General features: G+C 54.8%; 1 protein-coding gene across 1 annotated transcript in view; it reads left to right on the top strand.

Annotated features, from left to right (window-relative positions):
- The window catches only part of LOC128685988 (uncharacterized), an 89,292-nt gene that overhangs the window by 23,233 nt on the left and 48,941 nt on the right, over positions 1–17,118 (top strand). The window contains exon 3 of the mRNA XM_070083112.1: positions 388–497. Coding sequence (XP_069939213.1) covers positions 388–497 — 110 coding nt within the window. The remainder of the gene's footprint in view (positions 1–387; positions 498–17,118) is intronic.

Raw genomic sequence — 17,118 nt, 5'->3', positions numbered from 1 at the left:
CGAGTAAGTTGAAGTAGCGAGGTGCGGGTCTCTAGGTCACCGGATACAAAGTGAACTTGGTTCATCATTCTTCCTCGTCCTTGATTCATGATGTATTCCACGATTTATCGATATTTAATTTATTTTTTAATTAGGGTTAGTCAAGCACTCGCTTACCCTAGGATAGTAGGAAGTGATTTGTTTATCCGAGTGAGCGTTCACGTACCTCCTGCTGAGGCTGCGTACACTAAAAGGGGTTGCTTGTACATGTATGTTGGATAGCACTGGATTACGGTGAGGCTAGCGTACTCTGCTCAACTAAACTACTAGCTAAGTCACAACTACCCCTCTGTCTACCCACTAACTACTTATCTAACCCCTCTAACGACCCATATGCGAACGTTTCAGAGGGTCGCAATGAACGGCCCAAGAGTCCCGTGGAGAAGCAGCCGACGTGGCCCATCTACCCTCACTTTTTACACGCCAGACCCAGACTCATCCACCAGGACAACATCCAGGTAGGTACTGGATACTGGGCACTGCACAATGCGAATGAACATCCAGGTAGGCACTGGGCACTGCCGGTTAAGGAGCTAAACCCGTGTGGTTCATTGAACGAAAGCAGTGGCGGCAGGCCACGGAGGTAGTGGGCGCTGGTGACAAGGTTTAAAATCTCTCTATCTCTCTAGAAACATCTCTGTTGTTTCGAGACGATTTGTCTCTCGACTGATAGAAGGACCCACCTGCCTGGTCCAGGAATACCTGCTTGTCAAGGAACACCAGCAGAACAAAAAGGCACAATACCGTGACTGGAACAATACACAAATAACCCGAACAAAGGAGAAAGAAACCTATGACGATGTTTCGGTCCAGTTGCGGGTTATTTGTAAACGGAATACCTGTGTGGATACGAACCTTTCAGATCCCATCAAGGAGTGTGTGACACCGTGTGTCTTGTTGGTCAACACCGGCTACCATCAACCATACAGCTCACTCCCTCGCGTGACTCTACTTCAACATTTGCTCAACCATGTTCTTGCCAGGTCAGTTTGTGGTAACAGATTTCACGTGAAACACATTCAAATACGTCACTGTGCCTCTCAACATGGACTGTGTAAAAGTTACAATATTGTGCCAGTCTTGCACTTTCGTTGTGAAAGAACGCGTTAATTAGTTTCCACAGCCATCAGGCGTGCGCCACTGCAGACAATAATTAAAATCATATATATATATTTTTCTTTCGAAATTAGTGTACACAATGGTAATGGAGTGTAGCAAAAGTATATAACAATAGCCAGGTGAACACTGTGAACACGGTGTTCAGCGCTGCACCTAACAACAGCCAGGTGAACAATGTGAACACGGTGTTCAGCGCTGCACCTAACAACAGCCAGGTGAACAATGTGAACACGGTGTTCAGCGCTGCACCTACCGCACCTATGTACCATGACATTTGGAAAGTGAACGAAATGTTTTGTTAATTCACTGTTCGGGCAAGGTATTTTTTATTGACGTGTTTGTTTTCCTATTTGTTTTGGCCTCGTATTTTTTGTGTGTGTGTACTCACCTAATTGTGGTTGCAGGTGTCGAGTCATAGCTCCTGGCCCCGCCTCTTTACTGGTCGATACTAAGTCCCTCTCCCTGCTCCATGGGCTTTATGATACCTCTTCTTAAAGCTATGTATGGTATCTACCTTCACTACCTTACTTTCCAGATTATTCCATTTCCTGACGACTCTGTGACTGAAGAAATATTTGCTACATCCCTGTGATTCATCTGAGTCTTCAACTTCCAATTGTGACCCCTTGTTTCTGTGTCCCATCTCTGGAACATCTTGTCTCTGTCCACCAAGTCAGTTCCTCTCAGCATTTTATATGTCGTCATCATGTCCCCCCGTTCCTTTCCTGTCCTCCAGTGTCGTCAGGTCAAGTTCCCTTAACCTCACTTCGTAGGACATGCCCCTTAACTCCGGGACTAGTCTTATTGCAAACATTTGTACTGTCTCTAATTTCCTGACGTGCTTGGCTAGGTGTGGGTTCCAAACTGAGGCTGCATACTCCAATATGGGCCTGACGTAAACGGTGTACAGGGGTCAGGAACGACTCCTTACTGAGATATCGGAATGCTATTCTTGGGTTCACTAGTCGCCCATATGCTGCAGCAGTTATTTGGTTGATGTGCGCCTTAGGAGATGTGCTCGGTAATATACACACTCCAAGGTTTGTAGTCTTTGGCCCCCGAGACTGTACTCTATCTAATGTCTTCTTTGTCCTTCCCCAATCTTCAAGATTTTGCACTTGGTGGGGTTGAACTCCAAGAGGAAGTTGCTGGACCAGGCCTGTAGCCTGTCCAGATCACTCTATATTCCTGCCGTATCTTCCTCCGGCTGAATTCTCATCATTACCTTCACATCGTCTGCAAACAGGAACACTTCTGAGTCTATTCCTTCCGTCATGTCATTCACATATACCAGTTACAGCACCGGTCATTGAACTGACCCCTGTGGAACCCCGCTCGTCACAGGCGCCCGCTTTGACATCTCTTCACGTACCATGACTCGCTGACGTCTTCCCGTCAGGCATTCTCTGATCCATTGTAGTAGCTTTCCTGTTATACCTGCCTGGTCCTCCAGCTTTTCCACTAATCTCTTGTGTGGAACTCTGTCAAAAGCCTTCTTACAGTCCGTGTATGTGTGTGTATGTGCGTGTGTGTGTGTGTGTGTGTGTGTGTGTGTGTGTGTGTGTGTGTGTGTGTGTGTGTGTGTGTGTGTGTGTGTGTGTGTGTGTGTGTGTGTGTGTGTGTGTGTGTGTGTGTGTGTGTGTGTGTGTGGTGTTTGTAATGATCCAGCCGTGTCTGCGGGGGTTAATCCGTAGCTCTTGGGCCCCGACTACGTGATTTATTTCCTGTTTTACGAGAGGCTCTCATACCTAGTTTTGAAGCTGTATAAGTATTTGCCTTCCACTGAAGCCATTCCTTCTTTACTTATGATCCTTTCGTTCATCCCAGTTGTTTTTATTTACAGGATGTGTTTCCTCTTCTTCCCACCCATCTCATGCCTCCCATTCCTTGGACGAAACCTCACTGACTTTCATTTTAGGCGCTGCTGTGCACCTATTACACACTTCCCAATGAAATTAATAATAATAATAATAATAATAATAATAATAATAATAATAATAATAATAATAATTTGATTTGTAGGATTCTGTAAGGTCAAATTGTCATCAATTGTTTGGAATAATTGTGTAAGGCTTCTGAATATTATAAAACGTACGTTTTTTTTTCAGTTTTGGTGTCGAGTATTGTGGCTGTGTTGAAGGTAGATAGTGCCAGGCTGCGATAGTTAGTGTGTTGAAGGTAGATAGTGCCAGGCTGCGATAGTTAGTGTGTTGAAGGTAGATAGTGCCAGGCTGCGATAGTTAGTGTGTTGAAGGTAGATAGTGCCAGGCTGCGATAGTTAGTGTGTTGAAGGTAGATAGTGCCAGGCTGCGATAGATAGTGTGTTGAAGGTAGATAGTGCCAGGCTGCGATAGTTAGTGTGTTGAAGGTAGATAGTGCCAGGCTGCGATAGTTAGTGTGTTGAAGGTAGATAGTGCCAGGCTGCGATAGATAGTGTGTTGAAGGTAGATAGTGCCAGGCTGCGATAGTTAGTGTGTTGAAGGTAGATAGTGCCAGGCTGCGATAGTTAGTGTGTTGAAGGTAGATAGTGCCAGGCTGCGATAGTTAGTGTGTTGAAGGTAGATAGTGCCAGGCTGCGATAGTTAGTGTGTTGAAGGTAGATAGTGCCAGGCTGCGATATATGGTGTGTTGAAGGTAGATAGTGCCAGGCTGCGATAGATAGTGTGTTGAAGGTAGATAGTGCCAGGCTGCGATAGATAGTGTGTTGAAGGTAGATAGTGCCAGGCTGCGATAGTTGGTGTGTTGAAGGTAGATAGTGCCAGGCTGCGATAGATAGTGTGTTGAAGGTAGATAGTGCCAGGCTGCGATAGATAGTGTGTTGAATGTAGATAGTGCCAGGCTGCGATAGATAGTGTGTTGAAGGTAGATAGTGCCAGGCTGCGATAGATAGTGTGTTGAATGTAGATAGTGCCAGGCTGCGATAGATAGTGTGTTGAATGTAGATAGTGCCAGGCTGCGATAGATAGTGTGTTGAATGTAGATAGTGCCAGGCTGCGATAGATAGTGTGTTGAATGTAGATAGTGCCAGGCTGCGATAGTTAGTGTGTTGAAGGTAGGTAGTGCCAGGCTGCGATAGATAGTGTGTTGAAGGTAGATAGTGCCAGGCTGCGATAGTTAGTGTGTTGAAGGTAGATAGTGCCAGGCTGCGATAGATAGTGTGTTGAAGGTAGATAGTGCCAGGCTGCGATAGATAGTGTGTTGAAGGTAGATAATGCCAGGCTGCGATAGTTAGTGTGTTGAAGGTAGATAGTGCCAGGCTGCGATAGATAGTGTGTTGAAGGTAGATAGTGCCAGGCTGCGATAGATAGTGTGTTGAAGGTAGATAGTGCCAGGCTGCGATAGATAGTGTGTTGAAGGTAGATAGTGCCAGGCTGCGATAGATAGTGTGTTGAAGGTAGATAGTGCCAGGCTGCGATAGATAGTGTGTTGAAGGTAGATAGTGCCAGGCTGCGATAGATAGTGTGTTGTAGGTAGATAGTGCCAGGCTGCGATAGATAGTGTGTTGAAGGTAGATAGTGCCAGGCTGCGATAGATAGTGTGTTGAAGGTAGATAGTGCCAGGCTGCGATAGATAGTGTGTTGAAGGTAGATAGTGCCAGGCTGCGATATATGGTGTGTTGAAGGTAGATAGTGCCAGGCTGCGATAGATAGTGTGTTGAAGGTAGATAGTGCCAGGCTGCGATAGATAGTGTGTTGAAGGTAGATAGTGCCAGGCTGCGATAGTTGGTGTGTTGAAGGTAGATAGTGCCAGGCTGCGATAGATAGTGTGTTGAAGGTAGATAGTGCCAGGCTGCGATAGATAGTGTGTTGAAGGTAGATAGTGCCAGGCTGCGATAGATAGTGTGTTGAAGGTAGATAGTGCCAGGCTGCGATAGATAGTGTGTTGAAGGTAGATAGTGCCAGGCTGCGATAGATAGTGCGTTGAAGGTAGATAGTGCCAGGCTGCGATAGTTAGTGTGTTGAAGGTAGATAGTGCCAGGCTGCGATAGATAGTGTGTTGAAGGTAGATAGTGCCAGGCTGCGATAGATAGTGTGTTGAAGGTAGATAGTGCCAGGCTGCGATAGATAGTGTGTTGAAGGTAGATAGTGCCAGGCTGCGATATATGGTGTGTTGAAGGTAGATAGTGCCAGGCTGCGATAGATAGTGTGTTGAAGGTAGATAGTGCCAGGCTGCGATAGATAGTGTGTTGAAGGTAGATAGTGCCAGGCTGCGATAGTTAGTGTGTTGAAGGTAGATAGTGCCAGGCTGCGATAGATAGTGTGTTGAAGGTAGATAGTGCCAGGCTGCGATAGATAGTGTGTTGAAGGTAGATAGTGCCAGGCTGCGATAGATAGTGTGTTGAAGGTAGATAGTGCCAGGCTGCGATAGATAGTGTGTTGAAGGTAGATAGTGCCAGGCTGCGATAGATAGTGTGTTGAAGGTAGATAGTGCCAGGCTGCGATAGTTAGTGTGTTGAAGGTAGATAGTGCCAGGCTGCGATAGATAGTGTGTTGAAGGTAGATAGTGCCAGGCTGCGATAGATAGTGTGTTGAAGGTAGATAGTGCCAGGCTGCGATAGATAGTGTGTTGAAGGTAGATAGTGCCAGGCTGCGATAGATAGTGTGTTGAAGGTAGATAGTGCCAGGCTGCGATAGATAGTGTGTTGAAGGTAGATAGTGCCAGGCTGCGATAGATAGTGTGTTGAAGGTAGATAGTCCCAGGCTGCGATAGATAGTGTGTTGAAGGTAGATAGTGCCAGGCTGCGATAGATAGTGTGTTGAAGGTAGATAGTGCCAGGCTGCGATAGATAGTGTGTTGAAGGTAGATAGTGCCAGGCTGCGATAGTTAGTGTGTTGAAGGTAGATAGTGCCAGGCTGCGATAGATAGTGTGTTGAAGGTAGATAGTGCCAGGCTGCGATAGATAGTGTGTTGAAGGTAGATAGTGCCAGGCTGCGATAGATAGTGTGTTGAAGGTAGATAGTGCCAGGCTGCGATAGATAGTGTGTTGAAGGTAGATAGTGCCAGGCTGCGATAGATAGTGTGTTGAAGGTAGATAGTGCCAGGCTGCGATAGTTAGTGTGTTGAAGGTAGATAGTGCCAGGCTGCGATAGATAGTGTGTTGAAGGTAGATAGTGCCAGGCTGCGATAGATAGTGTGTTGAAGGTAGATAGTGCCAGGCTGCGATAGATAGTGTGTTGAAGGTAGATAGTGCCAGGCTGCGATAGATAGTGTGTTGAAGGTAGATAGTGCCAGGCTGCGATAGATAGTGTGTTGAAGGTAGATAGTGCCAGGCTGCGATAGATAGTGTGTTGAAGGTAGATAGTCGGCTGCGATATATAGTGTGTTGAAGGTAGATAGTGCCAGGCTGCGATAGATAGTGTGTTGAAGGTAGATAGTGCCAGGCTGCGATAGATAGTGTGTTGAAGGTAGATAGTGCCAGGCTGCGATAGATAGTGTGTTGAAGGTAGATAGTGCCAGGCTGCGATAGATAGTGTGTTGAAGGTAGATAGTGCCAGGCTGCGATAGATAGTGTGTTGAAGGTAGATAGTGCCAGGCTGCGATAGATAGTGTGTTGAAGGTAGATAGTGCCAGGCTGCGATAGATAGTGTGTTGAAGGTAGATAGTGCCAGGCTGCGATAGATAGTGTGTTGAAGGTAGATAGTGCCAGGCTGCGATAGATAGTGTGTTGAAGGTAGATAGTGCCAGGCTGCGATAGATAGTGTGTTGAAGGTAGATAGTGCCAGGCTGCGATAGATAGTGTGTTGAAGGTAGATAGTGCCAGGCTGCGATAGATAGTGTGTTGAAGGTAGATAGTGCCAGGCTGCGATAGATAGTGTGTTGAAGGTAGATAGTGCCAGGCTGCGATAGATAGTGTGTTGAAGGTAGATAGTGCCAGGCTGCGATAGATAGTGTGTTGAAGGTAGATAGTGCCAGGCTGCGATAGATAGTGTGTTGAAGGTAGATAGTGCCAGGCTGCGATAGATAGTGTGTTGAAGGTAGATAGTGCCAGGCTGCGATAGTTAGTGTGTTGAAGGTAGATAGTGCCAGGCTGCGATAGATAGTGTGTTGAAGGTAGATAGTGCCAGGCTGCGATAGATAGTGTGTTGAAGGTAGATAGTGCCAGGCTGCGATAGATAGTGTGTTGAAGGTAGATAGTCCCAGGCTGCGATAGATAGTGTGTTGAAGGTAGATAGTGCCAGGCTGCGATAGATAGTGTGTTGAAGGTAGATAGTGCCAGGCTGCGATAGATAGTGTGTTGAAGGTAGATAGTGCCAGGCTGCGATAGATAGTGTGTTGAAGGTAGATAGTGCCAGGCTGCGATAGATAGTGTGTTGAAGGTAGATAGTCCCAGGCTGCGATAGATAGTGTGTTGAAGGTAGATAGTGCCAGGCTGCGATAGATAGTGTGTTGAAGGTAGATAGTCCCAGGCTGCGATAGATAGTGTGTTGAAGGTAGATAGTCCCAGGCTGCGATAGATAGTGTGTTGAAGGTAGATAGTGCCAGGCTGCGATAGATAGTGTGTTGAAGGTAGATAGTGCCAGGCTGCGATAGATAGTGTGTTGAAGGTAGATAGTGCCAGGCTGCGATAGATAGTGTGTTGAAGGTAGATAGTGCCAGGCTGCGATAGATAGTGTGTTGAAGGTAGATAGTGCCAGACTGCGATAGATAGTGTGTTAAAGGTAGATAGTGCCAGGCTGCGATAGATAGTGTGTTGAAGGTAGATAGTGCCAGGCTGCGATAGATAGTGTGTTGAAGGTAGATAGTGCCAGGCTGCGATAGATAGTGTGTTGAAGGTAGATAGTGCCAGGCTGCGATAGATAGTGTGTTGAAGGTAGATAGTGCCAGGCTGCGATAGATAGTGTGTTAAAGGTAGATAGTGCCAGGCTGCGATAGATAGTGTGTTGAAGGTAGATAGTGCCAGGCTGCGATAGATAGTGTGTTAAAGGTAGATAGTGCCAGGCTGCGATAGATAGTGTGTTGAAGGTAGATAGTGCCAGGCTGCGATAGATAGTGTGTTGAAGGTAGATAGTGCCAGGCTGCGATAGATAGTGTGTTGAAGGTAGATAATGCCAGGCTGCGATAGATAGTGTGTTGAAGGTAGATAGTGCCAGGCTGCGATAGATAGTGTGTTGAAGGTAGATAATGCCAGGCTGCGATAGTTAGTGTGTTGAAGGTAGATAGTGCCAGGTTGCGATAGATAGTGGGTTGAAGGTAGATAGTGCCAGGCTGCGATAGATAGTGTGTTGAAGGTAGATAGTGCCAGGCTACGATACATAGTGAGTTAAAGGTAGGTAGTGCCAGGCTTCGATATATAGTGTGTTAAAGGTAGATAGTGCCAGGCTTCGATATATAGTGTGTTGAAGGTAGATAGTGCCAGGCTGCGATATATAGTGTGTTGAAGGTAGATAGTGCCAGGCTGCGATATATAGTGTGTTGAAGGTAGATAGTCCCAGGCTGCGATATATGGTGTGTTGAAGGTAGATAGTGCCAGGCTGCGATAGTTAGTGTGTTAAAGGTAGATAGTGCCATGCTTCGATATATAGTGTGTTAAAGGTAGATAGTGCCAGGCTTCGATATATAGTGTGTTAAAGGTAGATAGTGCCAGGCTGCGATATATAGTGTGTTAAAGGTAGATAGTGCCAGGCTTCGATATATAGTGTGTTAAAGGTAGATAGTGCCAGGCTTCGATATATAGTGTGTTGAAGGTAGATAGTGCCAGGCTGCGATATGTAGTGTGTTGAAGGTAGATAGTGCCAGGCTGCGATATATAGTGTGTTGAAGGTAGATAGTCCCAGGCTGCGATATATGGTGTGTTGAAGGTAGATAGTGCCAGGCTGCGATAGATAGTGTGTTGAAGGTAGATAGTGCCTCCAGGCTGGAGTAAATAGTGTATTTAAGGTGTGTGTGTGTGTATGCGTGTGTATGTGTGTGTGTACTCACCTATTTGTACTCACCTATTTGTGGTTGCAGGGGTCGAGTCTTAGCTCCTGGCCCCGCCTCTTCACCGGTTGCTACTGGGCCCTCTCTCTCCCCGCTCCATGAGCTTTATCAAACCTCGTCTTAAAACTGTGTATGGTTCCTGCCTCCACTACGTCATTTTCTAGGCTATTCCACTGCCTTACAACTCTATGACTGAAGAAATACTTCCTAATATATCTCTGACTCATTTGTGTCTTCAACTTCCAATTGTGGCCTCTTGTTTCTGTGTCCCCTCCCTGGAACATCCTGTCTTTGTCCACCTTGTCTATTCCACGCAGTATTTTATATGTCGTTATCATGTCTCCCCTGACCCTCCTGTCCTCCAGTGTCGTCAGGCCGATTTCCCTTAATCTTTCTTCATTGGACATTCCCCTTAGCTCTGGAACTAATCTTGTCTCAAACCTTTGTACTTTCTCTAGTTTCTTGACGTGCTTTATCAAGTGCGGGTTCCAAACAGGTGCTGCATACTCCAGTATGGGCCTGACATACACGGTGTACAGTGTCTTGAATGATTCCTTACTAAGGTATCGGAATGCTGTTCTCAGGTTTGCCAGGCGCCCATATGCTGCAGCAGTTATCTGGTTGATGTGTGCTTCCGGGGACATGCTCGGTGTTATACTCACCCCAAGATCTTTCTCCTTGAGTGAGGTTTGCAGTCTTTGGCCACCTAGCCTATACTCTGTCTGTGGTCTTCTGTGCCCTTCCCCTATCTTCATGACTTTGCATTTGGCAGGATTAAATTCGAGAAGCCATTTGCTGGACCAGGTGTCCAGTCTGTCCAGGTCTCTTTGAAGTCCTGCCTGGTCCTCATCAGATTTAATTCTCCTCATTAACTTCACATCATCTGCAAACAGGGACACTTCTGAGTCTAACCCTTCCATCATGTCGTTCACATATACCAAAAATAGCACTGGTCCTAGGACCGACCCCTGTGGGACCCCGCTCGTCACAGGTGCCCACTGTGATACATCATTACGTACCATGACTCGTTGTTGTCTCCCTGTCAGGTATTCTGTGTGTGTGTGTGTGTGTGTGTGTGTGTGTGTGTGTGTGTGTGTGTGTGTGTGTGTGTGTATGTATGTGTGTGTGTGTGTGTGTGTGTGTGTGTGTGAATGTGTGTGTATGTGTGTGTGTGTGTGTGTGTGTGTGTGTGTGTGTGTGTGTGTGTGTGTGTGTGTGTGTGTGTGTGTGTGTGTGTGTGTGTGTGTGTGTGTGTGTGTGTGTGTGTGTACCTGTGACGTCATCACCCCTCATTTCTATTCCAGTGCCAATATTTGTCTGTGTGACAGTGACTCAGTGCCAAGATTGTTGTGGGATGGTTAGCCCCTCCAACATCCCCCGTCCCACATCACCCTTCCCACATCCCCCGTCTTGCATCAACCCTCCCACAATACCCCTCCCACATCCCCTACCACATCCCCCTCCCACATCCCCCTCCAACATCCTCCTCCCACATCCCCCTCCAACATCCTCCTCCCACATCCCCCTTCCACGTCCCCCTCCCACATCCCCCTCCCACATCTCCCTCCAACATCCCCCTCCAACATCCTCCTCCCACATACAACTCCCACATCCTCCCCTCCCACATCCTCCCCTCCCACATCCTCCTCCAACATCCTCCTCCCACATCCCCCTCCCATATCCCCCTCCCACATCGACCCCTCCAACATCCACCTCCCACATCCCCCTCCCACATCCCACTCCCGCATCCCACTCCCACATCCCCCTCCCACATCCCCCTCCCACATCCCCCGCCCACATCCCCCTTCCACATCCCCCTCACACATCCCCCTCCAACATCCTTCTCCCACATCCCCCTCCCACATCCCCTCACACCCGCTCCCACATCCCCCTCCAACATCCTCCTCCCACATCCCCCTCCCACATCCCCCTCCAACATCCCCCTCCAACATCCTCCTCCCACATCCCCCTCCTACATCCCCCCTTCCTACATCGTCCCCTCCCACATCCTCCCCTCCCACATCCTCCCCTCCCACATCCTACTCCAACATCCTCCTCCCACATCCCCTCCCACATCCCCCTCCCACATCCCCCTTCCACATCCCCCTCCCACATCCCCCTCCAACATCCTCCTCCCACATCCCCCTCCAACATCCCCCTTCCACATCTCCCTCCAACATCCTCCTCCCACATCCTCCTCCCACATCGCCCTCCCACATCCCCCTCCAACATCCTCCTCCAACATCGCCCTCCCACATCGCCCTCCCACATCCCCCTCCAACATCCTCCTCCCACATCCCCCTCCCACATCCCCCTCCAACATACTCCTCCCACATCCCCCTCCCACATCCTCCTCTCCCACATTCCCCTCCCACATCCTCCTCCCACATTTCCCTCCCATATCTCCCTCCCACATCCCCCTTCCACATCCCCCTCCCACATCCCACTCCCACATCCCCCTCCAACATCCCCTTCCCACATCCCCCACCCACAACCCTCTCCAACATCCCCCTACCACATCCCCCTCCCACATCCTCGTCCCACATCCCCCTCCCACATCCCCCTCCCACATCCCCCTCCCACATCCCCTTCCCACATCCCCCTCCAACATCCCCCTCCAACATACCCCTCCCACATCCCCCTCCCACATCCCTCTCCCACATCCCCCTCCAACATCCACCACCCACATCTCCCTCCCACGTCCCCCTCCAACACCCCTCTCCCACATCCCCCTCCAACATCCCCCTCCAACATCCACCTCCAACATCCCCCTCCCACATCCCCCTCCCACATCCCGCTCCCACATCTCCCTCTCACATCCCCCTCCCACATCGCTCTCCCACATCGCCCTCCCACATCCCCCTCCAACATCCTCCTCCAACATCGCCCTCCCACATCGCCCTCCTACATCCCCCTCCAACATCCTCCTCCCACATCTCCCTCCCACATCCCCCTCCCACATCCCCCTCCCACATCGTCCTCCCACATCCCCCTCCCACATCCCCCTCCCACATCCCACTTTCATATCCCCCTCCCACATAACCCTCCAACATCCTTCCCCTACATCCCCCTCCCACATCCCTCTCCCACACCCTCTCCCACATCCCTCTCCAACATCCTCCTCCCACATCGCCCTCCCACATCCCCCTCCAACATCCTCCTCCCACATCCCCCTCCAACATCCCCCTCCCACATCCCCATCCCACATCCCCCTCCAACATCCCCCCTCCCACATCCCCCTCCCACATCCTCCCCTCCCACATCCCCCTCCAACATCCCCTTCCCACATCCCCCTCCCACATCCCCCTCCCACATCCCTCTCCAACATCCCCCTCCCACATCCCCCTCCAACATCCCCCTCCCACATCCCTTTCCCACATCCCCCTCCCACATCCCCCTCCCACATCCCCCTCCCACATCCCCCTCTCACATCCCCCTCCCACATCCCCCTCCCACATCCCCCTCCCACATCTCCCTCCAACATCCCCTCCCACATCGTCCCCTCCAACATCCACCCCTCACACAACATCCCCTCCCACATCTCCCTCCCACATCTCCCTCCAACATCCCCCTCCCACATCCCCCTCCAACATCCCTTTCCAACATCCCCCTCTCATATCCCCCTCCCACATCCCCCTCCCACATCCCCCTCCAACATCTCCCTCCCACATCCCCCTCCCACATCCTCCTCCAACATCCCCCTCCCACATCCCCCTCCCACATCCCCCTCCCACATCCCCCTCCCACATCCCACTCCAACATCCCCCTCCCACATCCCCCTCCCACATCCCCCTCCCACATCCCCCTCCCACACCCCCATCCAACATCCCCCTATAACATCCCCCTCCAACATCCCCCTACCACATCCCCCTCCCACACCCCCATCCAACATCCCCCTCCAACATCCCCCTCCAACATCCCCCTCCCACACCCCCATCCAACATCCCCCTCCCACACCCCCATCCAACATCCCCCTATAACATCCCCCTCCAACATCCCCCTCCCACATCCCACTCCAACATCCCCCTCCCACATCCCCCTCCCACACCCCCATCCAACATCCCCCTCCCACATCCCCCTCCAACATCCCCCTCCCACATCCCCCTCCCACACCCCCATCCAACATCCCCCTATAACATCCCCCTCCCACATCCCCCTCCCACATCCCCCTCCCACATCCCACTCCAACATCCCCCTCCCACATCCTCCTCCAACATCCCCCTCCCACATCCCCCTCCCACATCCCCCTCCAACATTTGCTCAGTCTTACTGTCTCTGGTCACTAGTTGTGACCACCAAAAATTTTCGTGACCTCTGACCCAGGATGATGATTGTATTAGGTCAGCACCACGTTAACCCTTTAGGGAAGATAACGCTCTCCTCACTGAGCTCCCTCAAGTGCTCCTGAGCTCCTTTGGGCACTTCTGAGCTCCGTCGGGCGCTCCGGAGCTCCCTCGGGCACTCCTGAGCTCATTCGAGGGGGCTCCTGGGTTCACTCAGGGATTACTGAGCACCCTCGGGTGCTCCTGACCTCCATCAAGCGCTCCTGAGCTCCCTCGGGCGCTCCTGAGCTCCTCGGGAACTTCTGAGCTCCCTCAGGCGCTCCTGAACTCCCTCGCACGCTACTGAGCTCCTCGGGCACTTCTGAGATCCATTGGGGGTTCCTGAGCGCCCTCAGGTGCCCCTCAGCTCGTCGGGCACTTCTGAGCTCCCACGGGCGCTACTGAGCTCCTAAGGCACTTCTGACCTCCCTCGGGCGCTCCTGACCTCCTCGGGCGCTCCTGAGCTCATTCGAGGGCTTCTGAGCTCCCTCGGTGGTTCCTGGGCTCCCTCGGGGGCTCCTGAGCTCCCATGGGGGCTCCTGGGCTCCCTCGGGGGCTCCTGGACTCCCTCGGGGGCTCCTGGGCTTCCTCGGGGGCTCCTGGGCTCCCTCGGGGGCTCCTGGGCTCCCTCGGGGGCTCCTGCGCTCCCTCGGGGGCTCGTGGACTCCCGCGGGGGCTCCTGGGCTCCCACGGGGGGTCCTGGGATCCTTCGGGGGCTTCTGAGCTCTCTCGGGGGCTCCTGGGCTCCCTCGGAGGCTCCTGGGCTCCCTCGGGGGCTCTGGGGCTCCCTCGGGGGCTCCTGGGCTCCCTCGGGGGCTCCTGGGCTCCCTCGGGGGCTCCTGGGCTCCCTCGGGGGCTCCTGGGCTCCCTCGGGGGCTCCTGGGCTCCCTCGGAGGCTCCTGGGCTCCCTCGGGGCCTCCTGGGCTCCCTCGGGGGCTCCTGGGCTCTCTCGGGGGCTCCTGGGCTCCCTCGGGGGCTCCTGGGCTCCCTCGGGGGCTCCTGGCTCCCTCGGGGGCTCCTGGCTCCCTCGGGAGCTTCTGGGCTATCTCGGGGGCTCCTGGGCTTCCTCGGGGGCTCCTGGGCTCCCTCGGGGGCTCCTGGGCTTCCTCGGGGGCTCCTGGGCTCCCTCGGGGGCTCCTGGGCTCTCTCGGGGGCTCCTGGGCTCCCTCGGGGGCTCCTGGGCTCCCTCGGGGGCTCCTGGGCTTCCTCGGGGGCTCCTGGGCTCCCTCGGGGGCTCCTGGGCTCCCTCGGGGGCTCCTGGGCTCCCTCGGGGGCTCCTGGGCTCCCTCGGGGGCTCCTGGGCTCCCTCGGGGGCTCCTGGGCTCCCTCGGGGGCTCCTGGGCTCCCTCGGGGGCTCCTGGGCTCCCTCGGGGGCTCCTGGGCTCTCTCGGGGGCTCCTGGGCTCCCTCGGGGGCTCCTGGGCCCTCGGGGCCCTGCCCCGGAGGCTCCTGGGCCTCCTCGAAGGCCCTGGCCCTGGGCCTGGGGCCCTGGCCCCCTTCCCTGGCCCATTCGGGGCTCCCACCTCGGGCCCTCCATCTGGGGCCCTGGGCCCCCTCCCTGGGGCCCTGGGCCCCTCGGGGGCTCCTGGCCTCTCCCTGGGGCCCTGGCCCTCGGGGCTCCTGGGCCTCGGGGGCCCTGGCCCCTCGGCTTCCTCGGGGGCCTCCGGGGCCCTGGGCCCTCGGGGGCTCTGGGCCCTCGGGGGCCCTGGCCCTCGGCTCCTGGGCCTCGGGGCCCTGGGCTCTGCCTCCTTGGGCCCCTCGGGGCCTGGCCTGGGCCCTCGGGGGCCTGGTCCTGGCCTTGCCCCTCGGGGCCCTGGGCCTTCCTCGGGGCTTCCCTGGCCCTCAGGGGCCTTCCTGGCCCTCGGGGCCTCCTGCCTCGCCCTTCAGGGGCCTTCCCTCCCCTGGGCCTTGCCCCTCGGGGGCTCCCTGGGCCCTCGGGGCCTTGGCCCCTCGGCCTGTTCCTGGGCCTCGGGGCTCCTGGCCCTGGGGCTCCTGGCCTCGGGTCCTCCCGGGCCTCGTTCCTTGCCCCTCGGGGCCTCGGCCTCAGGGCTCCTGGGCCCTCCGGCCCTGGGCCCTCGGCCCCTTCTGGGGCCCTTCGGGGCTTCCTGGGCCCTCCTGGGGGCCCTTGCCCTCGGGGCTGTGGGCCTCAAGCCTGGCCCTTGGGCTTGGCTTCAGGGGCCTTGAGCCTCCTCGGGGCCTGGCCTCGGGGCTCGTTGGGCCTCGGGGCCCTGTCGGCCTCCGGGGCTCCTCGGGCCTCTGGCCCCGCCTTCGGGGCTCCTGGGTCCCTCGGGGCTCCTTGGCCCTGCCCACCCCGGCCCTGGGCCCTCGGCCTGCCCCCTGGGGCCTTCGCCTCTGGCCCCTCGGGCCCTCCGGGGCCTCCTGGGCCTCTGGGGCTCCTGGCCCCGAAGGCTCTGGCTGGCCCCTCGGGGCCCTGCCCCCGGGGCCTCGGGCCCCTCGGGGCTCAGGGGTGGGCCTTGGGCCCTCGGGGCCCCTGCCTGGCCCCCAGGCCTTGGGCCCCTCTCCTGGCCCTCGGCGGCTCCTGGGCTCTCGGGGCCCTGGGCCTTGGGCCTCGGCCCGGCTGGCCCCTGGGGACTTCCTGGGCCCCCTCCCCGGGGTCTCCTGGCCCCTCGGGGTTCCTGCCTCGGGGTTCCTGGGCCCTCAGTTCCTGGGCCCTGGGCCCCGGGGGCTCCTCGGGCCCTCGGGGCCCTTGGCCCTCGGGGCCCTGCCCCTCGGGGCCCTGGCCCAAGTTCCTGCCCCCTGGGGGCCCTCCGGGGCCCTGGGCCCCTCGGGGCACCTGGGCCCCTCAGGGGCCCCTGGGCCCCCTCGGGGCCCCTGGGCCCCTCGGGCTCCCTGGGCCCTCCCTCGGGGGCTCCTGGCCCCTCAGGGGCCTCCCTGGGCCCCCTCTCCCGGGCCTCCCTCTCCCTGGCCCTCTAGGGGCCTGAGCCCCCTGGGGCCCCTGCCCCTCAGGGGCTCCTGGGCCCCCTCAGGGGCCCTTGGCCCCTCAAGCCCTGGCCTCGGGCCCCTCCCGGGGCCCTCGGGGCCCCCTCCCTGGGCCCTCCCAGGGGCCCTTGGGCCCCTCAGGGGCCTCCGTGGGCTTCCCCGGGGCTCGGGGGCTCCTCGGGGCTCCCTGCCCTGGGGCTGCCCTGCGCTCCCTCGGGGGCCCTGGGCCCCTCGGGGGCCCTCCTGGGGCCCTGGGCCCCCGGGGCTTCCTGGGCCCCTCGGGGCCCTGGCCCCTCGGGGGCTCCTCTAAACATCTGAGATAAAGTTCTCTAATTTTTTCTCTCAGGATGTGATGGTTCTAGTTTCACCTTGATCATGGTGATGTTCTTGTTTCACCTTGATGATGGTGATGTTCTTGTTTCACCTTGATGATGGTGATGTTCTTGTTTCACCTTGATGATGGTGATGTTCTTGTTTCACCTTGATGATGGTGATGGTTCTTGTTTCACCTTGATGATGGTGATGTTCTTGTTTCACCTTGATGATGGTGATGTTCTTGTTTCACCTTGATGATGGTGATGTTCTTGTTTCACCTTGATGATAGTGATGGTTCTTGTTCCACCTTGATGATGGTGATGGTTCTTGTTCCACCTTGATGATGGTGATGTTCTTGTTTCACCTTGATGATGGTGATGTTCTTGTTTCACCTTGATGATGGTGATGGTTCTTGTTTCACCTTGATGATGGTGATGTTCTTGTTTCACCTTGATGATGGTGAT

The sequence above is a fragment of the Cherax quadricarinatus genome, chromosome 9 (genome assembly GCF_038502225.1).
Source record: "Cherax quadricarinatus isolate ZL_2023a chromosome 9, ASM3850222v1, whole genome shotgun sequence".
Taxonomy (NCBI): domain Eukaryota; kingdom Metazoa; phylum Arthropoda; class Malacostraca; order Decapoda; family Parastacidae; genus Cherax; species Cherax quadricarinatus.
Note: the sequence above shows the minus strand (reverse complement) of the source record. Positions and strands in the feature narration are given on the sequence as shown.